At 35.1% G+C, this 26,197-nt stretch overlaps 3 protein-coding genes across 8 annotated transcripts; 1 reads left to right on the forward strand and 2 right to left on the reverse strand.

Annotated features, from left to right (window-relative positions):
- Positions 1-34: 34 nt before the first annotated feature.
- LOC105168054 (protein LNK4) lies at positions 35-4,324 on the reverse strand. Of its 5 annotated transcripts, none has more exons than XM_020695597.2 (7): positions 4,192-4,316; positions 3,381-3,435; positions 2,926-3,266; positions 2,216-2,390; positions 1,380-1,496; positions 1,159-1,286; positions 35-712 (listed from the first exon to the last, which is right to left on the reverse strand). In XM_020695597.2, the coding sequence occupies exons 3-7, from the start codon at positions 3,255-3,257 to the stop codon at positions 433-435; spliced, it is 1,032 nt and encodes a 343-aa protein (XP_020551256.1). In that variant the 5' UTR covers positions 3,258-3,266; positions 3,381-3,435; positions 4,192-4,316; the 3' UTR covers positions 35-432. The 5 variants fall into 5 exon arrangements, with proteins under 5 accessions (XP_020551256.1, XP_088742153.1, XP_088742149.1 ...); XM_088886027.1 differs by having other exon boundaries at positions 2,926-3,271; XM_088886023.1 differs by having other exon boundaries at positions 3,381-3,666; positions 4,192-4,315.
- Positions 4,325-6,481: 2,157 nt separating this feature from the next.
- On the forward strand, positions 6,482-9,579 carry BUG22 (cilia/flagella-associated protein). 2 transcript variants are annotated; one of them, XM_020694313.2, is made up of 6 exons: positions 6,482-6,626; positions 6,949-7,042; positions 7,202-7,233; positions 7,759-8,000; positions 9,012-9,248; positions 9,352-9,579. In XM_020694313.2, exons 2-6 carry the CDS (start codon positions 6,990-6,992, stop codon positions 9,358-9,360), a joined length of 573 nt encoding a protein of 190 aa, XP_020549972.1. In that variant the 5' UTR covers positions 6,482-6,626; positions 6,949-6,989; the 3' UTR covers positions 9,361-9,579. The 2 variants fall into 2 exon arrangements, with proteins under 2 accessions (XP_020549972.1, XP_088735772.1); XM_088879646.1 differs by lacking the exon at positions 9,352-9,579 and having other exon boundaries at positions 9,012-9,257.
- Positions 9,580-9,807: 228 nt separating this feature from the next.
- Positions 9,808-24,938, reverse strand: THO1 (nuclear matrix protein-like protein). Its single transcript, XM_088879638.1, has 21 exons — positions 24,848-24,938; positions 24,595-24,678; positions 24,229-24,303; positions 23,670-23,763; positions 21,639-21,784; positions 21,421-21,492; positions 20,521-20,593; positions 20,368-20,433; positions 20,214-20,260; positions 18,616-18,687; positions 18,404-18,529; positions 18,230-18,295; positions 17,651-17,692; positions 16,139-16,255; positions 15,921-16,003; positions 15,362-15,428; positions 12,619-12,690; positions 12,426-12,476; positions 11,256-11,315; positions 11,013-11,162; positions 9,808-10,420 (listed from the first exon to the last, which is right to left on the reverse strand). The coding sequence occupies exons 1-21, from the start codon at positions 24,848-24,850 to the stop codon at positions 10,157-10,159; spliced, it is 1,830 nt and encodes a 609-aa protein (XP_088735764.1). The 5' UTR covers positions 24,851-24,938; the 3' UTR covers positions 9,808-10,156.
- Between the last annotated feature and the right edge of the window lie 1,259 nt (positions 24,939-26,197).

A 26,197-nucleotide genomic window follows, 5' to 3' on the forward strand; every position in this document is an offset into this window, starting at 1 on the left:
AAATATTGAATAAATTAGATTGACACATCTAAAGTTAGTTCTAATACAAACACCCCTTAAAATATTTCACATGTTAATCGATTTTTTGTTTTCTTGGAACATATATCAGAACATGATTGGAATATACAACTGAGGTCTACTACCCCAAAGCAATGAAGAAGAATAAACGCACATCAAGTATACTTCCCTACTCCTAACAGTCATGAACTTTTCCAGAATTTCCCTAGTAATCAAGTTTTGACATAACACAAACATTTACCAAAGATGACAAAAAGAACTACTCATCTCTTTCAAACATAATGGGAAAAACCGGATAGCTCTACAAATGCAGAAAATTTTGGTGATGCCTTAATACGCCCTAGCTCTCTGGTTAAACTTCCAAAATCTAGTTAGCTCATTGGAGACCTTCTCAAGAGCCCCATATCATTTTGCTTAGGTCCGCATCACATAAGCAGTTGAGAACTGGGAAAGACTTCTTGGTCGTGGTGACAGTGGTTCTTTTGTTGAACGAAATGTTGGGACTTCCGCATCACCTCCTGGACCAATGCAAACAGGCGAAATAGGAGAACTGGGCTGATACAAATGGGACTTGGCCTCAGACATCTCCTCAGTGAGGTCTGACGTTGATGCTGTAGGGAAAGTGAACAAGAGAGTAGCAACTGTTCTGTCAATGGTATTTGTGTCCGACTTTTTAGCTTTCCCTTCTCCTAACCTGGATGTACACATACATGCTTTGGTCAATCTTAGGTATGATTATAGTGAATAGTGAATTGTACGAGTACAATCATCTTAAGGTAACATGATGAGGGAAAACTCATAGTATCTCAAGGATATGAATACCAGAGTAGCCCACTAATGGCTAAAAGATGATTATCAGTCTTCATTCCTAAAAATCTACTCCAGAAATATGAGTAAATAATTTTGATTGAGTTCTCAAGGACAGTACATATCTAATTCACAAAAGGTGTTCAAAAGAGCCACCTCTGTGGCGAAGCCTGATATGAGTTCCGATGAGTAAATAAATTTTAAAATAGAAACCCTCCAGAACAAATGAAATTGCAGTATACTGATATGTTTTCCTTTCCTATAATTTATAGCAAAGAACTAAATAAATGAAACAGGTGAAAAAGCAGAAAATGAATAATGTAAAACATTTGCCTGGATGGACTTGGTCTGCAGTTTCTCAGAGCTCCTTTTCCAGTCTGACTAAATTTAGTCTGATGTCTTGAGTTCTCAGCAAGGCGGTAAAACGAATCCCTAAAGCAAATTCTGGTTTTCTTCGCAAACTATACATTCCAGACAGTAAGAGGACAATGTAAGCATATTTAAGCAGTAAGGATACAACATATTTTACTTTCTTAGGTATCTGAATTTGGTACCTGCAAAGTTGATCTCTGTAGCTCCAGTAAAACAGATTCCTCCACAGATATTTCCTCCTTACTGATGTTTTCAGATACATTGGAGTATTCTGAGAAACAGATGTCGTATTCCGGTTCCTTAAACAATATTTGCCAAGATTAGTTACTCAGACCAACTTATACAACAGGCTAAGGTAGTTCATGATGGAGAAAAATACCAAGGTCACCCTGAGAAAGAGAAACTAGTGATCTTAAAACCGCAATGTATATTCTGGAACAGAATATTTTAACTAAAACAGATATTAGGATTTAGGACACAGACAATATAGGCAATATGCTTTTTCTGCTTTGTGGGTTGTGAATTACAGGAGAAAAACAGAAGTTATTCTTCAGGAAGTAAATCATGGATAATTGAAGAGACACACCAAAGAGCTCCAGATCACATATCCATAGAAACTGGCAAATGACCAGCCAAACTGATGGTAATCCTTTATGACAAAGTGCAAACTTCAAGGGATAACACCATGAAAGAAATAAAATCAGTCTGCATGTATATTTTAGAATCAATGTTAACAAGATTCATATACTGAATCCAAAAACACTTGTTTGTAAATGGTGATCCCATTTCTGGTATGATCAATGATTGGTTTAAGAACCACTGATCAAGTAGGAGAAAGGGAATTGGTATACAAAGCATTGGATAACTCTTACCCTCAGCATGAGCTTAAGCACTTAAACCAATTGCTAATACTTAGAAGTTCTGAATAAGAGTCTAACCTAGTCAGTATATATAACAATTCATAAAACACTATGAAGTAGTTTTGCTTAGCTGCTCACTAAGTTAACAGAATGCTCACTGTTGGTGGTAGAAAAGGACAGACACTTTCAACATTATTTGCACAGTCTTGAATATGATTTCTTTGTCCTGGAAGATTAAGAACTGACGTCAGATCGTCCTTGCTTGAAGTCTGTGCAAAATTAGCTGATTGGTCAACTCCGTCTATTTCACTGGCATCTTTGAATAGTGAATGGCTGCAAAAGTAGAATTTCTAGAAATTTAATCTGGGAAATTATTTGTCTGCAGTCCACAATATGATACAGGTAATACAAAAGAGATACTAGATGTTTCATGAAATAGATTCGCCATTAAACTGTTGACAATTTTTTTTTCTATTTGACTGAAGTAAGATAGCCGTTATGCTGAGGGATATGAGTCAATGGTAACAGCAATATAGCCATATCTAATATTTCAAAAGAATCAGGTCATACTAGCTCAAGTAAGTTTGAAACTCTGATTGCTAATTGCAATACCGCTCATAGAATACATACAGTAATAACAGCAAAAGAGCCACTTAGTCAATAGAAGCAATTCAACATCGATATACTATGATGTGGCTATTTTCTATTAATTTTTATTTTCTAGCTGATGATAAAAAATATATTGGAATACAAAGCATTCTGGAGGGAGAATAACTCATTACCTTGATCATGCAACTTTGAAATATTTAAACTATATGGATGCAAATGCATGAAAGCGAGTATTTTAAGCCCAGAAGGTACGTTGTACAAGAAAATGTCATCCGCCTCATCAATTACTGCAAAATCATTGAGTTGAAAATCTGAATGTTCACAAGGATAAGCATTCTGCTGGCAGGAAGCATGGCTGGAACCTTGAGAAAAGCTTGGTGCATTAAGGTGCTCAACCTCACTACAGAATGCGGTCCCACAAAAGAGAAGTTCTTCCACATCTAATACAGTGAGTTCCTCTGGGGAACAGTTGAAGTTTCCAACCATTTTACTGCATGAAGACCAACTATCAGGTGATGGACGCCTGTCAAAAATCTCCTCATGTTTTGGTAGAGATAGATCTTCAATGCCACTGCTCGAATACCACTCCATAGGGTAGACCTACACTACATAATACAGACATGTTAAAAGAAAGCATATGAAGAATAATAAAAAGAGGAACAAGAACAAGAATATAAATGAAATGCTCATGGTTTGCCTCAATGAAGGCTACACCTTAATGTTTTGTCCTCTGACACTCTCCTCATAAAGCCCCTGCAAGACCTTGCTTCTTTTAAGCACTAAATAATGTTAGCAAAACCTCATTTTATAGGCATGTTGACTAATTCATACCCAAACAAAGAAAAAGGAAGGACAGTTAATATTTTCGTTCCAATTTGTTAACCAAAAAAAAGTTTTCTTGTTTAAGTAACCCAATAGAACTAAACCTGATTGGATCATAATTCAACCAAATGCATGACATCACATACAAGCAAGTTAGCTTGTTGGTAAGCACCTTGACCTACAACCCAACATAGGTTCGAGTCACTTGGGGGAAGCAGGGAAAACTAGTCTTTCAAGGAAACCTCCAGAAAGAAATAGAAAAATGTCACACTCATTCATCAACATCTCCCAGAGGGTCGAGCTCATATAATCACCATGAATCCATAACCAATATCTATGAAATAAATTAAATTTATACAGCTCACTCCACATCAATACACCCAAAGTGCAAAGCCTCCAAATTCTCACTGACTTTCAGAACAAACCTATCAGTAAATTCCTCCGTCCCCAATGACCCAATTCCCTCTCCCCCCGCCAACAGTTGATGACCATTTCCATTATTTTCATGAACAAAAAACATAAACACCCTCTTTAGAGATGAAATGTATTCAGAAATCAAGCAGAAACAGTTCCGGTGACAGAATTTCCATTTAGTAGAGCGAGAATCAGATCAAATACTCAGAAATTATAGCAGCAAATTAGAAAAACCAATGACCCAACCCTTAAACAAACAAACTATCATCAACAAAAAAAACGAGCTCACCAACAGTATACTATTCTTGATGTGAAGAACACCCACAACAATATGAGATTGTATGTCGTATGCAGGAACTCAGAGCAATGGGCAGAAAAACTCAAGTAGCAGCAGACCAGTGAAGTTGAGAATTGGAAGAAACAGCGGCAGCTTTATGGTTTTCTGTTTTTGTCCCCATGGACGTAATTGCCCCTCCCCTCCCCTCCCCATGGTTAGTTTGTAATCTTTTTCCCATTTTTTTATTGTGAAAAAGTGAATTTTCCATTAATTCATTAATCTATCTATAAACACTTTACTATTATGAGACCAAATTACTTTTATTTTTTTAAAATTTTGATATAATTATAAATATTTTTATAATATTTAATAATAATTAAAAATAATAAATTCATATAAAAAAATGATATAAATATCAACAATGAAACTCGAATTACTAGTAACGAATATAAAGGTAGATGTGAGGGGCAATTTGGGGAGAAGAGTTGTTATATTATGTTTGTGGCTGAGAAGTGGTGAGGGGATGGAGAAGTAGCGGTCCACGGCTCTCCACCTAAAACTGGCCGTTCATTGGTCCACGTCAGCGATCGCGATCAAAATATCCTTGGAGTCGTTGTGCACCTGGCGTGACTTGTAATAATGTCTTCATCTCCCCAAAAACGCACTCTCCGCCTTCCACTTTAGTGTAGAACGTGGCCACCCATGCAACTCCATCCCATGTTTACGTGCGCACTCCCACACATCCAAACTCTCCCCTATAATACAAAATATCTTAAATTTGATATCCTCGTTTTAAGAATTTGATGCTAATGAAGATGCAGAATTTTGTATATTTTAATTGGACCAACTTCGTAACGAGCTATAAGTTTATATATTTTAATTTAATTAATCAATTCAAAATAAAATAAAAGTTTATATTTTATTTTGGATCAATGTATTTATAAACCTCCGAAATTTGTTATCAATGTATGTCGTTGTTTGAGGGCTCGATGAAAAATATGTTTTCTTTTTCTAGATGACTTGTGCCCGTTCTTATCTTGATGACCAAGCTCACTCGAACGTGAAGAATTGTGGCATCTCATCTTTTGGTTTCTTTATTTCCTTTTATTTAAGGAAAATTCTAATCTAAATTAAATTTGGACAAATTTAAATAAATTATATGACAAATATAATATACTTATTGTGTAATTAATACACAATTTTAAAAAAAATTATCAATCACATAACAAATATATTATAATAACATCTCCGATCACAATACCCAAATTTGGAACCTCTCCGATTCCACACTCATTTCTCTCTCACTAGGGAGACATATTCAACTACCTCAATCATGCTACACATTCCTTTTAATTTTGTCACTTTTTTATTTTTTTTTTCAAGATTTTCTATGGGCCCACAAAAAATATGACGTTGATGGTTTATAAAAATCCAATTAATTGCGGGGATTTTTTTTTTTTTTTACGAGTACCATGCAAGTAAGATTCTTTTATCAAGCATCTTCTACTGGAGTTGAAGACATAGATAATGAATTTGAAACCTTGTTGATTGAGTAGCTATGATGAGGGTGATTTATCTAAGGACAAATTTGCCCTTGAGCAAGGGCAAAATGGATTGCCTGCACAGAAAATCTCTAAAAAGGGAATAATCCCACTAAGGACTCCGGTAGCAAAAATGACACAGCATCAATTAAGGAACATCCATTAGCCGCGATCTGGGAGCATGATTTGAGCATAATTGCTGCTTATCAACATTTGACGGGATATATTCATTAGAAGGTAATGCCCACATATACTAAGAAATTCATTCTATCTACCCATCCTTTCCTGTTATCTAGACTCTAACTTGGGCGTCGAAGTGTCTTCATCGGGGACCAACCCGACTAGCCTAATCGCTTTTGTGTTCTCAGGATTATAAGTCTGTTCGAGAAATTGATCATAGTCGCTGGGCGAGTTCGTGACAACTTTTCTTGGACGGGTCAAGCTATTCAGTGATCCCTTCTTTTTCTTGATTTAATGGTGAGACTAGGAAGAGATTGTCATAATATATCATAATCCAAAATAGGAAGAAGTAACTTGCATTAAGCAAATGGTTCATTTTTTGTATATATATTCCCCACCATTGCAAATACCTTTTAAAAAAATACAAATAAAACATCAAACTGTTATTCTCCCAAATAATTTTGTTTTAATTCGAGAAATTATCAAAATTTTATAAGAGAAAATTTTGTAACATCATATGTTAAAATATTATTGACTAATAGTAATAGTGATATATTTGTAATTGGGCAAACTTATGGGGAGTGGATGTAATTTTTCCAAAAAGTAAAAATTTATGTATCAAATTAACAATAACGCTAAAAATCCGGTTATAAAATAATTTTTACTCTATTTGTAGGCATCTCTTTCTTCTTGGCTTCACTCTTTTACGCGCAGAGATTTCCCGAGGTATCTCTCTCTCTCTCTCTCTCTCCAGCACTGTATGTATTGTGTATGCATAATTATGTATGCCTGGTGTTATTGGGGAAGATGGTAGGTTATTTCATTCAGAAATTAATCGGAAAAAGAGTAAAGTTAATGTCAGAAAGTATACCCCATTGAGATAGGAAACTGAAGGAAGGAGGGATTTTAATTTAACTGTGTTTTGTACTTCGTTTTTTAAGGGATATGGCTGAAGGCTAATCTTTCTGTTCGATGATTCTGTTATTTGAATAAGAATGGATGACCGCTGACCTAATTTTTTATTTTTATTTTTGTAATGTTCTTGCAGTTTTCCTTTGTTTTCTTCTGAATTCTAAGGCAGCAGAGGAGATGTTTAAGAATACATTTCAGTCTGGGTTTCTTTCCATTCTGTATAGCCTTGGGTATGCTCTTTTGCCAATTTTCTCTAGGAATTTATTGTCATGCACGAAGCTAGTTCCTCTCTTTAACTGATTTTTTTGGGGCCTTGAGTTCAGATTTTCTTTTAATCTTTTGATTTTAATATCTGTTTAATTTTTTCGGGTGTTATTTTCATTCTTCAGGAGCAAGCCTCTGCAGATATGGGATAAAGAAGGCAAGGATTTTTTACTTTTTCTCATTCTCTTCTTTTTGGATTGGCAATCCTAATGCGCACTTGTTTTATTTGTCTTTTGATGATCCAGCAGTTTGCTATTGAAGCTAGGTTTGAATATGTAACATGATTTTGTGTGTATGTGTGCTTTTCTGGGCATGATGTTGGGTAAATTTGAATTAAGTTGGCGTTGGGTTCTATTAAACTTTTTCACGAATGAAAAAGTGATTCTTGTCTTGGATACATGTCGTAGTATCAATTGTAAAATTGGTGAATATCACTTGGAAGTAAATTTTGAATTTGTGTTTAAGTCCTACTTAACCTAAAATTGGTTGCGAGTAAAACAAGGAAACTGCAAAGTTTGCCACAAGTCCTCTGGAGGCTTCTTACGATATCTGTGCAGATACACTTGGATGGGTGTCAAGAAAGAAAAAAATATTTTGCTTGTTGGTTTTGTTTTCAAACATGTAAGCAATTATGTGCATGTGCATTTCTGAACTAGCAGTTCTCTTTGCAAAAATCTTGCAGTTGTCAATGGCCAAATTAAGCGATTGCAAGATGATGACATTCAATCTAATGTCCTCGAAATAGTTGGGTCAAACGTGCAGTCGACATATATTACCTGTCCAGCTGATCCAACTGCAACACTCGGTATCAAGCTTCCGTTCTTAGTTATGATTGTGAAAAATATGAAGAAGTACTTCACATTTGAAATTCAGGTGCTGGATGATAAAAACGTCCGCCGAAGATTTCGAGCTTCTAATTTTCAAGTCTGTAAGTTTTCCTATAAGTAATATATTAACATATTTCTTATTGTTATTAGGTCCATGTTCATGTTTATCATAGCTCTTGCCTGTCTTGTTGATTTGAAAGTGTTGCCTATTTCAATCAGAGTGAAATATTATTTCTTTGCTGAAGTTTACATTTGACGAGCTACTTCCTTTAGTGGAAACATGATATGAGGGCAAGCTTTTATAACAGTGATAATATTAAAAAGAATAGTTTACCTCTATGCCTTTCTTGCAGAATACCTCTGTATGTTTACGATGGTACTTTCATTGCTTGCTTATCCAATATTCTCTTTGTTACTCAAAGGCCTAATACTGGCAAATAAAGCATGTAAACTGGGGATATCAAAGCCTAGTCCAGTAATGTCAGAAGTCAATGAATTCGTTAGAAAATATTATTGTCTTAGCTCCAAAAGGCAATGGTAGCTCATGTTTTCGGTGTGTTTTCATGTATACTTTTGGTGTGTAAAATTCTGTATTTGTTAGGTCATCTGATTGTATCATGTCATGTTTTCTCCATGTTGCTTTTGCACTTTGATTGCATGTACTTGTTTGAACTGGGGAATGATGTTATGATCCAAAATATCTTAATAACACAGATCCAGTGAACTTGTATGTTTCCACGTGATAAATGTCAATTAGAAAATGAGACCATGAAATAAAGAACTACGAACTGCATCTAGATATATGGAATATGCTCAGTTACTCTTTTACATATTGACATCGGTGGAAGTATATGGTTGTTTCCGATGGTAGAGAAGGATATGAAAATAGATAATCCAAGTGAATCATGTTTAAACCAGTTTGCAGAAATAGTTTGTGGCTCTAAAGCTTGTTCTTCACGAACTTTAATATGTTTTATGAGACTTAAGTTATTTGGTCATACAAGAAACCTCAGTCAGAGATTAATTGGCTTCTCAATCTTCTCGAATTAGAACTGCATTTCTGTCTTATTATTGTTGATGCGCAATGTAAAAGCTTCACCTCTATCAGGCCGTCACAAGAGTTAAACCCTATATTTGCACCATGCCCCTGAAGTTGGACGAGGGATGGAATCAACTCCAGCTGAACCTTACTGATCTGACTCGACGTGCATATGGAACCAACTATGTTGAGACTTTGAGAGTTCAGGTTCATGCAAGTTGCCGCCTGAGAAGGATATATTTCTCAGATCGCCTCTACTCAGAAGAAGAACTCCCACCAGAATTTAAACTCTACCTTCCCATGCAGGTAAGCTAAGCTTTACCGCGTGCTAAAGAATTATAATACATTAGTTTCTTCAGTTTTAAAATGTTGGCCTCTAACTCATGCTTTGGTTGCTTTCTTCTTGCAGAAAGCCTGAAAGAGCTTCAGAAGAAGTTTATCTGTCGCGGTGGAAATATCATGTTGGCCACTTTATCACTAAGGTCTGGAGGTTTATTTGGTGTAATACACAATTTCTCAGAGTTGAATTTGTAGTTGACTAGTTGAAGGGATCACCCATAGCAACTGACACGCTTGTTTTAAGCAGTAATGATAATTGGCTGGACGATGGTAATATAGGATCCATGCTCTGATCCTAGATTGTTATCTGTTTTTTCTGCATATGTTCAAAGACTGGAGTGCCATAGAGTACAGACATCAGCACGCCGTTCCCTTGTTAATCATGCAGGATGGTTAGCACATATGGTTAACTGGAGCATAAGATTATTTTTTTTTCAAGGTCTATGAGGGCTGTTCTATGGAGGATCCCAGACCTCCATAAAGATCCACGAGAGTTCTTAAATAACATTTTAGCTTTTGAACTGTCTGAATGAATAATCAATGTTTGCATAAGCTATAATCAATGTTTGCATAAGCTATAAAATACAGTTTTTGAGTGATCAAAGTCCAGAAAATAAAATTTCTCCATTTGAAACGGAGGAAAGGTCTTTCCAGAATCCCCCTTCGTTTCACTTGCATATATTAGAGACCTGAAGAGATCTTACTACAAATCAGGTCCCTTTTAGCATGAAAAAAACCTATCAATTAATTTAGAAAAACATCGAAATCTTGATTTGAACGCTTCAGGAGGAACACCCCCCCCCCCCCAACCCAAAATTTAGATAAACTAATGCACAACTCCATTTGGCTGTTGCCTGCAGTTTCGATTGTAGTTTTCAGGCTACAACATCCAAATCAACCTCAGCATCTGTCTCCCCATCAACCATACCGGCCTCCGCTTCAGTATCTGCTTCAATTTGGCCTGCTTCAAGACCAGCATCTGTGTCAGAGCTCTGCTTTTGATGTTCATCTGGAGTTGGAGTTCCACCCTGAGAAAGACTACCAGATGCTACCATAGCATCGGTGTCTGTTGGAGCTGCTGAGGCTTCAGGGTCAATTCTGCTTCCATCAGCGTCGGTCTCGCTTGCAGGTGTAGCAATCTGCCATGAATAAAAGCAAAATATGAGTACTTCAGAAAGACAGTGCGGACATCTTTGCAGTACAATTACCAGTAACAAGATGTTTCAAATCATTAAACAACATGCTCAACTTCATACGTTCCTTGCCCACTTCATTCATTTTTCATCCATTTCAAAAGTTGGCTCTGGGACCAACTTTATTTCATAATTAATTGGATAATTGGTGCATAACAATTGAATATTAAGTAATTCACAATCTTAGATAACTTTTATATATCAGAGTTCAATTAACAAAGCTTAGTAAGGCTAAAACAAAAGCAGATTCTCGGATAAGCAGATTCAAAGTCCAAGATGATATTTATACTTTACCGCATCTCTCTATCATAAGTCCACATGCATGATATGTAAATATATATATTTAACACAATTCTACATGAGCATAATATTTCTCCAAAATTTTTGCCATAGGCAAGACCCATAAATTTTACTAGCCAAAATGAAAAAAGTCCAATAACAGAAGATAAAAGTTAAAGAATTGCAAGAAGGAAAGCAAATGTCCACATTACTGCAAAGCAGCAAATATAAGAAGACAGAGTATGAAAATTTCAAATACCTGAGATTCTTCCACTTGCTGCACAGAACCTTTAGTCTCTTCCTTCTTGGCACGCTTGGATCGATCACCTGGTTTAGCTTGATATTTGGACCGCACATCAGCTGGCAAAAGCTCCAAAGGAACCACACCCTCGATACCATGTTCAGTGAACTGCAAGGAAACTCATTGACTAAAATTCAAATGCTATACACATATCTAGAGCTTCAGGTACTCGTATCTTTGCCATTGAAAAGGATGACATACTCTAGAAAACCCCTCCAGATCTTGCCGAGCTGAGAACCTTAAACCTTTCCAGCAATAGACCTACATCATCATTTGCAGTACCAGAAGTTGATGAAGTAAACCTTTAATGCTTCAAAGCTATCAGATTTGATGGCAGCAGAATTTGTTGGAATACTGGAAACAATTCCAGGGACTAAGCACATTCTCATATAATGCACCACAATTTAAGAATTGAAAGTTGGCAGAGGTTGCCACTAGTCCTAGTTTATAAAAGCCTTTTAGCAGTAGAATAAGAGAAAATAAAGCCATCCACCTTAAATTTTTGGTAATTGTAGGGGAAGGGAGTTGATAATGCAAACAAAATTTTCATATTAGGAAAAGCTCAGATACATTTGTGCACTCAGAAGGCAAAAGGAATGATATATGTTAAAGCACTGTACTACAAAAATTTGACAGATGCTAGTTGCAGCTTGGTCATTTTCAAGCTTTGTTAGGCTCAATATCACAAAATACTATGCAATATTCATGATTCCCTAGAAGAAAGATTGCAGGCTCTCTTAATAGATGCGGAAGAGGGAAAAAAAGTGGGATTTATGTGAGCATCATTGTGAAGCAAGACATGCTCGAAAAGATTTTAAAGGTTCTCTCAAGCAACATATGAGGTGAAGTTTTAAGGAAGCAATGTAGAGAACATTGTCAGGCCCTTCAAAGTAAAAAATGGGACAAAGATCTTCAGAAGGAACCTCAATTAAAAGCATAGAATTAGAAGTTAATGGTACTTTTCTGCAGGTAATACGAGATATGGACCGGTAAAATCTATGAGTGAGTATCAAATGATAACATGCTGACTGGAATAGTAAAGGACTCTCTACTATTCAGTTAGTTTATATCGCACATAAAGTAAACTTCTATTGGAACACCAGAAAGATATCAAGCACCAGTCCTTTTGGAAAATGTATTGATGTCAACATTCTTTACTTGGACCACCATCCGTAAGAAAAGGAGCACGAAAATTTTTGCTCTTTCTTATCTCTCAATTCAAAAATCATGTTTTGAGCATCATCAAATGCTAACCACTGTAGTATTTATTCTGGTAACCATATTAATCAATATGAGGGATGAATGTGTAAACTCATGCAAAAGAAGATCAAATCAACAAAGAATTGAAGTGCAAAGAAAAGTGAAACTGACTCGATTATTTTTGTGATGATATTCTTCTTCTATTCCTGCAGATTCGTCCATCTGTTGAGAAGCATGAATCTATGGTTTAGATAGATGATTAAGGCTAATTATTTGCAAATTTCTTTCTGGCAATATTAACCAGAAAGCAAACGAAGAATATAAACATCAATTCAAATATAAAAATGAGGCAACATGAGCTCACATCTTCAGCCAGTGGTTTCCAGTAATCCATGATGACAGGAGTACGAACACGCTGAGGATCTGTCAAAGCATTCTGAGAAAAGAAAACATGATATTAACAGTAAACGGGGAGCACAGTCTCCAATAAAGTTTACCATATAAGAGTAATCATTACATATGCTCAAGATGTGAACAAAATAAATTTAAAGTAGTACTAATGAAGTGTGTTAACCATAAGTAATACATAGCATCAGAGTAGCTATTTTATTTCAGTTTAACTGAAAAACAGAAAGCGAATATTTCAAACTTTGTCCATTAAATACTCCTACTTGACAACATCTTAATTTTCTCAGAGAACTTTAAATTATCACAAGTTCGCTATTTGAAAAATAAACATGTTTCTTTATACACCAATATTTTGAAACAGAAATGAGGATGGATTACTAAGTACGGCCCTTTAGTCATGCAAATATCATGTAATATTAGCCTAAACCACACTAAGCTTTAAGATGTTTTCATCTAGACTTAGGTCGTAAGAGAACATCTGTGCTATATCCCACCAATTCATTATACAGAATTCCAATAGCTGCAATACATTATGCATTATAGACATCGAGCTACCTAGAGCTTAGAATAAGCATTTGAATTGAAACAAAACCATTGTATACAAAATATGACACCATTATCAAGCAATACATCTGCACGCATGAACACAGCCGATCCACTTCAAGTTCATTCCCCAGAAACTATATTGATAGGAATAATTTCAAACAAGTGGCCAATATAGCCAATCTAATGGTTATATCTTTATGCTAGTGAAGATGAAGGAGATTTTAGATACTTACCAATCAGAAGAGAAAGAATAGTACATTTGAATATGGAAAAGGAGAACGGATAAGACAGGAAGTCAACTATTCTAAATGGTAAGTTGTGTTAGGCTAGTTTAAGCTGGGGTGGAACCACTGTTCAGCAGCCATAGTTACCCAGCATTTCCTATCATCCAGCTACCTCAACATTCCCTTAATTTTCTCAAAAAGCAGTTCCCAGATGACTTTATTCTCAGAAATTCAATAACTTCTAAATGCAACTACCTTCCTGACCAAAGTCACCAAACAGGGATCTCGCATTTCCTCTAAATGCAACTACCAGCACCATTTCTGTAATGGCAGGCCATGATGCACGATGCTTTTAAAAAGGTGCGTGCTGCGTGTGAGCCATGGCTCCAGGACACCTTTGCATCATGATGTGCCATGCGCCTTTAACAACTATGACTATTAATGATAAGAATACCAGGTCCTTCAGTCACCTACTAGGAAGATGATAACTAGCTAAGAAATCAAATATGCCCAGGTCAACAGTAGCCTCTCAGCGACACGAGTAACACCTTATACTTTTTTCACATAATATATCCAAAAGGTACAACAAAAGAAAATACAATCAAGAGTTAATTATCTAGCAAAAACGACCCAAATGGACGGAAGAAAATAAAACAAAAGGCAAGAAATGTATAAAATAATTTTGACTTACGAAATTTGGAATCTAGACAGCTCAGTATAGAGTGCTACCTAGAGATAAAGCAACACTTATGTCTGTCTTGCAAATGACGGAACTGACAACTATGTGTGAGAGCTACCCGCCACTGTTTATACTCACATAAATTGCTTTTTTATGTGCAGTCCTTTCATGTATCACAGTGGTTTCCTTTGGCAATTTTTGATTGACTTGAGTAGCTTTTCCCATCATTTACGCAAGTGCGGTACCTCTTAAACAATGTAATTTAAATTGTACATTTTATTACAACATCAAAATCTTGACAAAATGTATTTTAAAGGTGCTCGAGAAAGGGGAGAAATCAAATTCAAGCATAACATTCAGAAGACGGGGCTTGTTGCAGTAAACTGTGATTTTGAAGTTTGTATTGGACCAACCATCTACTGCATCGAGCAAGACAGAAATTATAAGCTTTATATGAATCCTTGTAGAGATTTCTATCTGTAGAAAAGTAAATTTAGTGAGAGGGATGTGTGGCTTAAGTATATTCCTTCATTGGAAGCAACTAGATGGCTAATAAACAGATTATCTATTGCGCACTCGCTCCATGAGTACTTTGAATTCTGAATTGACAGCTGTGGATGCTGCAGATTGTTATGAGAATTGTTGCCATGAATTGACGTGAGATATTAGGGGTGCGTCTAGAGAATGCTAGTGTCACTTGTACACTTTCCTCTGAACTGTAGGAATATCCTATGCTGAATTCTCAATTGCTTGGAAGATGAAGTCTTCCTTTATGCAGAGTAACAGAAGCCAAAATTCAAGAAGACCTTAAGATCTACTGGGTAAGTACTTGACTATTGATAATCAAAGTTACATCAATTCATCCAATCTCATGAAAATAGTAACATATAGCCTGTTTGTTGATCAAACATTAGTCATTACTTGTAGATATCCTTGCAAGGATGTATCACTAATATAATACAGCAAACAGCAGTGGAAAAGAGTACTCTGTTCTTCATACTTACAAGACGGCTGTGATTGATGGGTGCAAGTGAAATACAGCAAATAAATGCAATACTAAAAAGAATTTGGCAAGAGACACTGGTGTCTCGTAAGGATGGACACTAGTGTTTAAAAACAATATAAATGATTGCAAAACCTAAGATCACTCGACTTTAACAGCTTTCCTAATTAACTTTGTAAAACCAAAAGTACTCGGATGATTTACAAACTTTCAAGAAAGTAGAGAAGAGAGAGGGCGTGAAACACACCGGATTTTGATCTGCCCATTTCCAAAGCTGGGAAAGTTCTTTATTTCCCAGTCTCCACCGAGGCCGACTACAAGATAATGCAAACAGAAAGGAAAAGGGACTCAGGGCAGATCACTGAAAATCACAATGCATCATTAACACATTGATATAAAGGTGATAATATCACTTTAGCATCTCAATTTTAGTTGTGCAAGAACCCATAATGCTTCTTAATGCAACAAACATCACAACACTTAGTGCAAGCTTGCTTTTGAACCTGATACAAACGCAGAAGCCGTCTTCCTAAGTCATTATATTTCTCCATCAATTTTCCAAATGAAATCTTTACAGGATCCTAATTTCATACACTAAGCATGGCAAACATATGCAATGAATAGAATGAACACATTAAGTACGAAATTCCAGATACGTGAATGTGCAAACATAATTATGAACCTCAAATAACCTAACAAACTCGTTCAAATTGATAAATAAAATTTTGAGGTAATGTCTTTCATTTTAAAATTAGGTAATAATGACATGCATCCAAGAGATTTAGTTTATAACATTCCGTCAATACCGTTTTCTGCCTCCATCTTGACCTAGCTTTTTCTCTATTGGTTGTTTCTCAAATGGGGGGCAACCGTCGCGCTTCCACCAAACCTGGAAAAGCGGAAAACATTCAATATGGATACAAAGACAGCTTAAAAATATTCACGTAAAGATATAAATACAAAAGAATGCAAGTCCACGGTGCCACTAGCAGACAAAAGAAAAGTGCAAGTTATTAATGCTTACCCAATTCCTTTCACGCTCCAAAATATGCTCAATGCTATGAAGAAATTCTTTTCCTCTCGGAGGCGTCGTTTCCAGAAGCTTCTTGACCCGCTCTTCACAAGTTTTTATCTCTTCCTTCTAGATTCACAAATGGTAAAGAAATTATTCTGACTATCATGGCTCAAAAGAGAAAATTCTTAAAGATCTACAACTGGATGTGCAAACTAGATTAATCATTATATTGCAAGGCCCAAAGCTAACAACCTTATGAAATTTTCAGCAAACAAGCGCAAATAAGAAAATTAATGCCCTGTCAGTTCCATTTTTATTTTCATTCTTCATTTTTAGATTGAAATATTTTCACCATGGCCTTTCAATAATATGCAAATGTGTTAGGATTGGTGATATTGGCTGCAAAGGTTACAGTTGAAAATTTTTCAACCCAGTGAAAGCATGAAAACATTAAAACGCATCTGTTACTTGGTTTTCTTTTACATCGCAAGAAATGAACACTTGGCAAGAGCAAAACTCCGTTTGCAAATTATGTGGGGGTTCGATCAATGGCAAATTATGTGGGACCTGCTTTCACTAATAAAGAGCAACCCCTAACTCTGATAAGATTTGGCAAATTTGCACGGTGAATTTTACTAAAAAAAATGTTCAGATGTGACCCCAGACCCTCAAATGACTGATAGTTCCAACAGAAATCACAATGCAGCAGCTTCATGGATAACCATATTTCTAATGGTTTCTGAGCTATGAATTCCTTCAGAGAAACATTTGTACTTCTTTTCGTGAAAGCCCACAATAGCTTTAGGATGAAAGGGACTAAAAGCAGAATGAACCTCTAAAAACTTACGAGGTGCTCTCAAGTAACGTAATAGAACAGTGAAACCTTCTGAAAACCCAGAAACCCCAAAAACTTCTATCACAGATATACATTTGTACATATAAGCTATAACATATTGTCACATCTGCGACATTTTCTATTTAGTAAAGAAGGAATTTGTTATTATTCTTGACCAAGTAGATTCATAATCCCCAAACACTTAAGTTTTATCCCAAGTTATACCTGTCCAACTTCTTTCAGCAATATTCAAGCTTATATTCTGCCGCTTTAATGTGTTACTGCCGAGTCCAATACTGAAGAAGTAAAGATCACATGTAATCACTTCCTCCCCCTATCTCTGTCTAATTTCTGTCTAGCTCAAAACTAGAACACACCCTTACCTGCCCCTTTCTTGTTAAAATATTCGACAGTGATATTTCAATGAACCTCAAACTTCATACAAGAAAGAAATCTAAAGTTTGGCTAGAAAGGGACAGATGATGGAAGGGAAATTAGAACAATCTAATGCTATATTTGGTACTTGGTCTTCAGTGAGGATGACATGACTGAAAATATTTTCCCAATTTAAATGGTAGTACATTATGCTTTATCCTTTGTTCCTTTTCTTCTCCTCAGACCAAAGATCCAAACATAGAGCAAGTATAATATTGAAAGGATAGTAAAATCGAAGTTCAAGAACTAACCATTGTATCAGATGGCAAGTCCTTCTCATTTTTCCCTGGGGCCTACAAGAAGTAAGATATTAGTGAAATGTTTCAGGAAAATTAGATTAAAAAAAAAAAGAAAAAGAAAACTAGAACTTAAGTCAAAATATATAAGATCCAACTAAGATTTCAAAATTACTCGGACATAAAATTAATTTAGCAACATTCACAAAATACATATTTACCCAAATCAGATGACTTGGTAATAAGATGACAATTATGTGTTGACCCAATTCCTATACTACTAGTCTTGTGACACCGAATTATATGAAGACTAAACTAAAAATATAAATGTATTGCAGAGAGTTTAATATTCAGTAACACACTAAGAAAGACAAAGGCGCAAAGTAGACAATAACCACTTGAGAGCGCACATAATTTGAGAAATAATTAATGCTTTTCAGTATTGAATCGAAGCAAACCATAAATCAAACACACAAGAAGAACAGCCTCCTTATACCAATGCATCCAGTGGCAGATTTTGCAATTTAAAGTAGTTCAAAACGTTATAGAACTAACAATGCAGAAGACCACATACAAAGGGACAAAGAGAAATACCTTCAGATAATCAAACAGAATAAGACATTGAACCAGAACATGTCGTCGAAAACTTGGATCCTTTAACTATCGGAAACAGAAAATAGAGAATGAGAATATACCCGGAATCAAGTCAAAACTTGGAAAGAATTGCTTGTACTGAAAGAAGTGTCTACATCTTACAACAGTCCTTACCTCCAAACCTATTAGATTACTGCTCGTGAGATATTTTATACTGAAGTTTGACGACTCATCCTCAAGGTTAATAGCATTGCCTTCTTCATCACTCAAAGGCTGAGCCTCGAATGTATTCAATACAACCTACATATTAAATTTCAGGGGCAAACCATGATGATTCTATTTCTGTATGATGCAGGGAATCCATGAAAGAAGTATGGAGAGTTTACCGTCAAACTGGAAGTAAACTTATGCCACTTTGTAAGAGCAGGCGCAATAGAAGCAGGATTGGAAAAGAATTCCTGAAAATCAGAAAACAGTGAGAAATCAGCCTATCAACATCACAAAAGCTGAATTTGGAACACCATTCAGGAGGATCGAAAGTAGACCTTCCATTAAGATCTTGAAAATGCAAACTATCATTGAGGATTGAGCATCCTAAAGAATTATTCTTTAGTTTATTGTTTGGTCTATAATCATTTAACATTGATAAACACTTTCTCTCCTGGTGGCATCCAGGTGTGATAAGTTATTATTCCAATCAAAGATATTGTTAATATCTTAATGAATCAGCCTCCAACCCTACCCCAAATAGACATAAGGCTTTCTTCAGAGGCATAAGAACATATTCATCTGTTTACCAATTGGATCTTATGCATACTATAAAATGTTACTGATTGCGCATTATGCCCTGGTCACATTGTAATGGCCACCTCAAATTCTTGTGCATCTCATTGCCAATGTTAAATAACATTTGAATTCCATCCCTACCCTAAAACCTAGGTCGAGAAACTTGCTCCTTCAAAACAGGTACTAAATACTGAAGACTACCTATCAAAAGCCAATCTCCCAATCAACGAAGGACATAAAGAAATTCTACTACCAAACAGCAGCACAAGATAAGAAACAATTGCCAAAACATCTCAAAAAAAGCAATTTCTGAAAGGAAAGAGTACAGAAAAATAACAACGCACAATACAGCTAGCGATGGATTGGTTTCAAAAGAACCAGCTGCTTTCATGCTTTCACCCTCTCCCAGATCCAAATCACTCCCCCTTCAATTCCCATTAGGACTACGATCCCAACTTCATCCATTTTCATCTCCTATATCTCACCACCAAATAATCAACACGTGAACAATATCCATGAGACCCAAAATGAACTACCACCACATAGGAATTTCACAAAGGTCGGAAACATGTTCTTCATTCCTCATTTTTTGAAAGCTTGATGGAATATGTTCACATAAGACCAAAAGGGAAAAGCAACATCATGGACCTAATGGATAAAATATTCTTCACTACCAACAAGATTCACACCAGAATAAGCTATGCCACACCTGATCGATGAAGATATAGTATAAACATCAACGTCAATTAAGTCAATTCCAACCAATCAATAATTAAGTGGATTTGATGACTGCCCAAAGAAAAAAGAGTGATTTGGGTGATAGCTTATAATTTTTCATTTCTTTGTAAATCTAATAATCCACCCTCTCATTACTTTTTGTGTTTCAGGTTTCCTCTTCAAGTGGATACAGAGATATAAAATAAAGATAAAGCCCTGAAACTCAGAACAATTACAAGCAGCACTGGTGTAAATGTTAGTTGTTAGCAAGTGGTTATTACTTTTTATCAGTTTGCCTTTTGACAAGCATCTCTTATTCATATCAAAAAATAAATAATGATAAACTAATATTTATTGTTGGACTCACAGAGGAAAAAAGGAAAAAAAAAAAACAACTATACTAATAAAACTAATATATTGTGCCAGACTGGTGACATATTAAAAGATGTTGGCACAAGCAGACTCCGTCCTTTCTACTGACCTGCAAACTCCAAAAGGTTTTGTAAAAGTTGAAATCAATAGAACTACCTGAAAGCAAACAAGTCAATTACATTTAGTTGAAAAGATAAGTGAACTTGGTAATAGTACAAACAGCAGAATAAGAGTAAACTGAAATCCAGATATAGCAGAATTACAATCTGGGGCTTCTTTCTCGTATTTTGTCTCATTCGATGTATTGAAAACACCTTTGATATTGACAGCTGTCCAAAAAGTACAGAAGACATAGTAAATGCTGGTAATAATAGGATAAAAACAATAGGGACACTCTATCAATAAAAAATAATTACCTGAACGTTCTGATAAAGGAAAAAAATGAGCAAGAAACATTATAATTCGTCCGCAGAATACAACATCGTTTGCCTGCAATACAACATTACATGTATAAATAAGTATTTCAAAGATTTCAATTGTTATGCAGTCTTGTTGAATGACATACAAATATACAGGATTTGATTGGATTTGATGGATTTTGATTTGCAATCCAATTTTAACTGTCCAGAATGAATGTGATACAAAAGGGGATTTTAATTTTCTGGGATATGCCTGGAAAAAGAAGTCCTGCACGAATTGATGGGATTTCATGCAAAGAGATGTCTTGCCCTCTTCCAGAAAACATCTAAAAGCAAAAAGAGTAAAGAAGCAATTCCTGTTCCTTCAAAGCCTGGTGGTGCCAAATACGAAAATCCAACTCCAAATCAATTCACTTTGTATCAGTGAGAACTCCGGCCCAGATGCTACACGGAATCTATCAATGGCCAATAGTCTGCAGGAACAATAGAAGCTCCAATGCAACAAGGAAGCAGAATTTTCCATTTATATCTTATACTTTTATATGAGAATTTCTCTTTATTCATATAGAGGTGAGAGGAGAATTGGAGAAGATCCAAAATAGATGGTATTGTTCTATAAGAAAGTATGAAAAAGCAAGGGCTCATCAAGGTAGCTATGGGTAATAGAAGTATAGTAACTTTAGTTTAGATCAAAGCCAAGAAAGACGGATTAAAAGAGTGTTCCGTTACTTAGTAATAGACGGGAAAATTGCCAAAGTAAAATATAGAAAGAGCAACCAAGATTTGAAATTAACAAGACATCATCCGGATAATGAAGGGAAGAAGAACGAAAGAAATAAGTACATGAGAATCTTACTTGAAACATCAAAATATAGTTGTGAATGTAAAGAGCCAAACCTTTGATAGGCGACGAAGAAGTTGATTGCATGTTCTCAGCATTACAAGCTTCCCTCTGGCAAAAAGCTCTGGCTATGTAAAACAAGAAAAGACCTTAAAATGTAATGCTAAACAGTAGAAAGTGCACCTAACAAAAGATGCAAATTCTTGTAAAAGTGTAATTCAACTACATGAAATAGAAGATATAAAAGCATCACCAAAAGCACAATGTCACCTACCTTCCCAAGAATGTCTTGTTTACTTTCAATATACCCAAAAATATCTTTACAATTTCTCATTGTAGACATTTCTGTCAAATCTTCTAAAAGCTGAAAAATCATGCCACCTTCAACATGTTCTTTCTCACATAGGTACAAGACAATGTCTGTGGAAGGAAAATCACATGACAGTGAGAGAGAAGAGAGCAACCGAATACATAGACCACTAAAAACTAAATTAAGGTATAATTCCGGTTTTTAAGGAGCACCTTTAAGTCTGTCAAATCTTTGATCTCTAATCATGGGATTTCTAATATGCTTGGGTTAATTGGGGGAATAATTACAGTTCATAATTGTAGTTGACCTACTTCTAAATACTTTCATTATTTTGTACATAGTAAAACTGCTTAGAAAAGAACCCCCGTGGATAGAGAAAGGAACGACAATCTGAAGCAGAAAGAATTCAGATGAAGCGTGGTAAAAAAATAAAACATCAAATCAAAGAAAAGGCAATAAAAAGGAAGAGTATACGACGTGGCGAAGTGCCCCATTACGTCTGATAATAAAGTGCTCCCACAATCAAACAATTTTATAAATCTGGTAAAGCTTACTGTAGGAGAATGGACATTAATTTTTGTTATACCCTCTTCAAGATACTTTCTACCAGCTCCAAGTGCAGGGAGTGCAAAAACAGAATTGCTTATACACACATTTTGTTCCAATGATCAGGTCCTTCATTCTCCTTAAACTGTTCTTTCACTATTCTCTGATTTCGAGCCCCCAATAATTACTTTATACCTAATGTAGCATGACATTCATTAAGTTTGATCCAAAAGGAAAATTCATCTGCATCCTGCAGGGATACTGTCAATGGCCAACTTTTTAAGCAAGCAAGATACGCAATCCCACATGAACAAGTCCATCTAACTAGCTCTACTCTTCTGGAAATACAAAACTCAATGATACTTACTTAGTACATCTCCGATTATCACGCTAATGGAACACCAGAGAACTAAATTCTCAAGAGGTATAAAGGGAGTAAGGGATCCAATCAACCTAACAGACAAAATTCCTACCAATAGGTCACCGAAACGGTGCGTGTGTTTTTTCCTTACAGGTACACTACCTCTCACAAACCCTATGTTTTCTTTCATCTTTGAACATGCTATGTTGTAGCCTCCCTTCACTCTCATTAGTGCTCTCTCTCTGTATTCGGCTCTTGACTTCCTTCTGTCATAACAGCTCATGGGCACTAAAGCTTCTATCACCTCATACTCCTGTGCATTAACCAGATCCCTGATCTCTTACAGGCCAATTATTATATTCCTTAGCAGCATGAAATTATATTCTTCCATCTTATGCCATTTGCAAAATTAATCCCAAGAAGACAGAAGATTGACCTCATCATTACGAACAATCAGGCACTTTCAGTCCTGAAAACATTAATGCTTTCTCAATGAAACGAACCTCTAAGATTGAGCCTAATTGTCCATAACTTGCATTATGAATGTAAACTAATCTTTCAGCTGCGGACAGCTCATTGATGTGATTATTAAATGCTAATAGAACCTTCACTTATTGTTATCTAAGCCAGATGCATGACTAGTTCCATTCAAAAATAAGTTATTGGCCTGCCATAACATAACTTAATTTTTGCAGACATATATTTCAACATGAAACTGTGGAGCAAATTGGCATCATCTTCTTGAAAAGTTTCTTCCTTCAGCTGAATAAATACCTTCCAACCAACAAAATCCAAATATCATCTATATTTTGAGATGTGTGCCCGAAACAGATGGTCTCATTCAGCTTTTATGCTTGGATGGCGGACTCTTTGTGTAGTACCAATATTATTATTTTTATCTTTTAAAACGAGGTAGATTATGCCTAAAGCAACTTATTAATACAAACATATTAGGACTTCTTCTGTAAGCACATACCCATGACAAAAGATCCAATGGACCACCATAGAAGCAAATACAAAAGGTAAAACTTTTGAGAATCCATACGGAAAAATTTCATTGTTGGGGATGACTTGAAATATGCACTCACCAAGTAGACGGGGTATTTGACCATGACGAGTTTCCCCATCAGCTATTGATTGACCATATTGCATAATTTCCTCACCAGACTGAACTGCAGCTGACTGCAACAAGATGATACCATGTAAATATTCAGTCTACTAAGAGAAGAGATTAACTAATATTCAATTATCAATTATATCCACAAAGCTAAATAAAGAAACTAAAGCATTGGCATGATATCAATTAAGTTATTTAGCATTACTGCGACATATGACAACTTCAGACGTGCTCATAAATTCCAAATTCAAGCTCAAGGAAAAAGAAGAAAAGTAGAAAGTCAAGCTTTTCAAATTTAGTTTGCGCGAATGAAAATCAACTTAGGTTACCAAATCATATATTGTAACACCAGACACTAGTTTATCTCCTAGATAAGATTTGTCCAGAATTGGTATTTTGTAACCCCAAATTTGACCTAATCAATATCAAAATAGCAACTCAAGGCATCATATCATAATCATTCACAGCCTTCCGATGATATTTTACTTGAGAACATGTTAACCTAGAAATGCCTGGAGAAAACACATTACCACAAGCTCCTGCAGCAGAGTCCGCAGCATATTCTCCAACAACTGATTTTCATCCTGAACAAGTTTCACTTGCTTCTGCAAAGCCAATAAAGAATGCATTAACAAACACACCAAAAACCGTTACCAAGAAAGACCACTAAACATACATCAAAAGAGTTATATCTATAATTTTCTTTGTTAAATAAAAGCCACGTTCCAAAAAACAAAGCAACAAACTTTTTCTGGTTAACACGCATACAACCCTTTGGGGGTGCCCCTGAAATTCTTGACCTCGAAGATAACATAAATTCTACAAAAAAAAAAAAAGAAAAGAAAAACCAAATTCTTGTTTTCCTACACACACACACACACATATATATAACACACCTGGGGTTTTATAACTTGTTGCACAGTCTGAAGAGCGAAATCTTGAGGCGGTCCCGGATGCAGAATTGCTTTTCTGAATAAATCCTGGGCAGAGACAACCATTCAACAAATTATTGACACAAATTTCAAAATAAATCAAAACAGAAAAAGAGAAGAATTAAACCATCTTCTACTGAAGTTGAAGAACTTCGATAGGAAGAAGAGAGGTGCAGTATCATCATATGGAGAAAGGGAAGGGAAAGAGAAAGCATACCATTGTGAAGGAATACTCTCCAGTCTCCACACTTTCTTGTGTTTGTGAGTAATGGAATAGCAATAACAGGCGTCTGTATGTATATGTATTCTCCCTTTTATAGGTTTAGATTTGATTATTTCCAATTTAATTGAGTATTATTATAATAATTATTGAAAAAGAAAGAAGGAAAAAAACTTATAAACTTATAAAAAAAAATACTTATTTGTGGATTTATAACTGAATTTGTGTCTCAGGTATTTATATTTGTTAAAAAAAGTATTTTCTTTAAAATTAAAATTAATAATAAAAATAAAATCTACTTAATTTTGCCAGACGGTTGCATAATAATTGCTTATAAATAAATTGATTATGAAAAAAATAATTTTGAAATAATTGATCATATGATGTTTGGATTTACAATTCTATAATTGCTTATACAAACACAATTTTGTAACTAAATTCCAAAACTATCATCGCTATCAATAATAATGGACAAAATGGATAATTAGGCAAATAATAATTTATGTGTATTTATAAGCTACAAATTATAACTTTTATTAAAACGCGATTGAATGAATTTCAAAAGTGATTATTGATAAATGGGGTAAAACATTACAAAAAATTAATATAAAATGAAAATAATATTTTTATTTTATAACTTTTATTTTTAAACTACTTAAATTAAGCTGATTAAAACTATAAGCAATTCTCTATTAACTTCTACAACTTATTGATAAAATTGTACATAATTTTTTTTTTATTATGGATTTTTAGATTCATATAAGCAAAAATATGAAATCTTATTTGATTTTCATGTAATCTTTTTGTCCTTTTTCATTTAAAGAGTTGAAGTTTTTTAAATGTCATCCTACATTTTGAATTTGATATGAATTCTATACCTTTTAATGGATAAACTCGAGCTATTTTCTTCTTTCCTACATGCATATATTGAACTTAAAATTCAACTAATTTTTCAAAATTTTTGTTTTCGACTTGAATGATGCCAATTTCTTTATCATCGTTCAAGGTTGTGGGTCAATAAAAAAAATATAAATCACTTGATATTACAAAGCGTCAACATGATATTAATCCATGCCTCGTACTTACAGATAGATGAGCAACATATGAAAATGTTTGAAGTGCCAAATTAGGACATTTATGAAGCAAACTATGCAAATAAGCAGCAAGAATCCTACATTCCATGATCTTGTACAAGTATCATTGACCATGAGAATTGAAAATCATATAACCATGTTAACACTAGAAACAGGACGGACGTTACTCCTAGTTCACCAACAAGGCACATGGGGAGCGCCAAGTGCAGTTATATGTTAACGCTAAAAACCGGAACGTTGCTCTCAGTTCACC

This window comes from Sesamum indicum, linkage group LG1, assembly GCF_026168435.1.
Source record: "Sesamum indicum cultivar Baizhima isolate 11 linkage group LG1, ASM2616843v1, whole genome shotgun sequence".
Classification (NCBI taxonomy): domain Eukaryota; kingdom Viridiplantae; phylum Streptophyta; class Magnoliopsida; order Lamiales; family Pedaliaceae; genus Sesamum; species Sesamum indicum.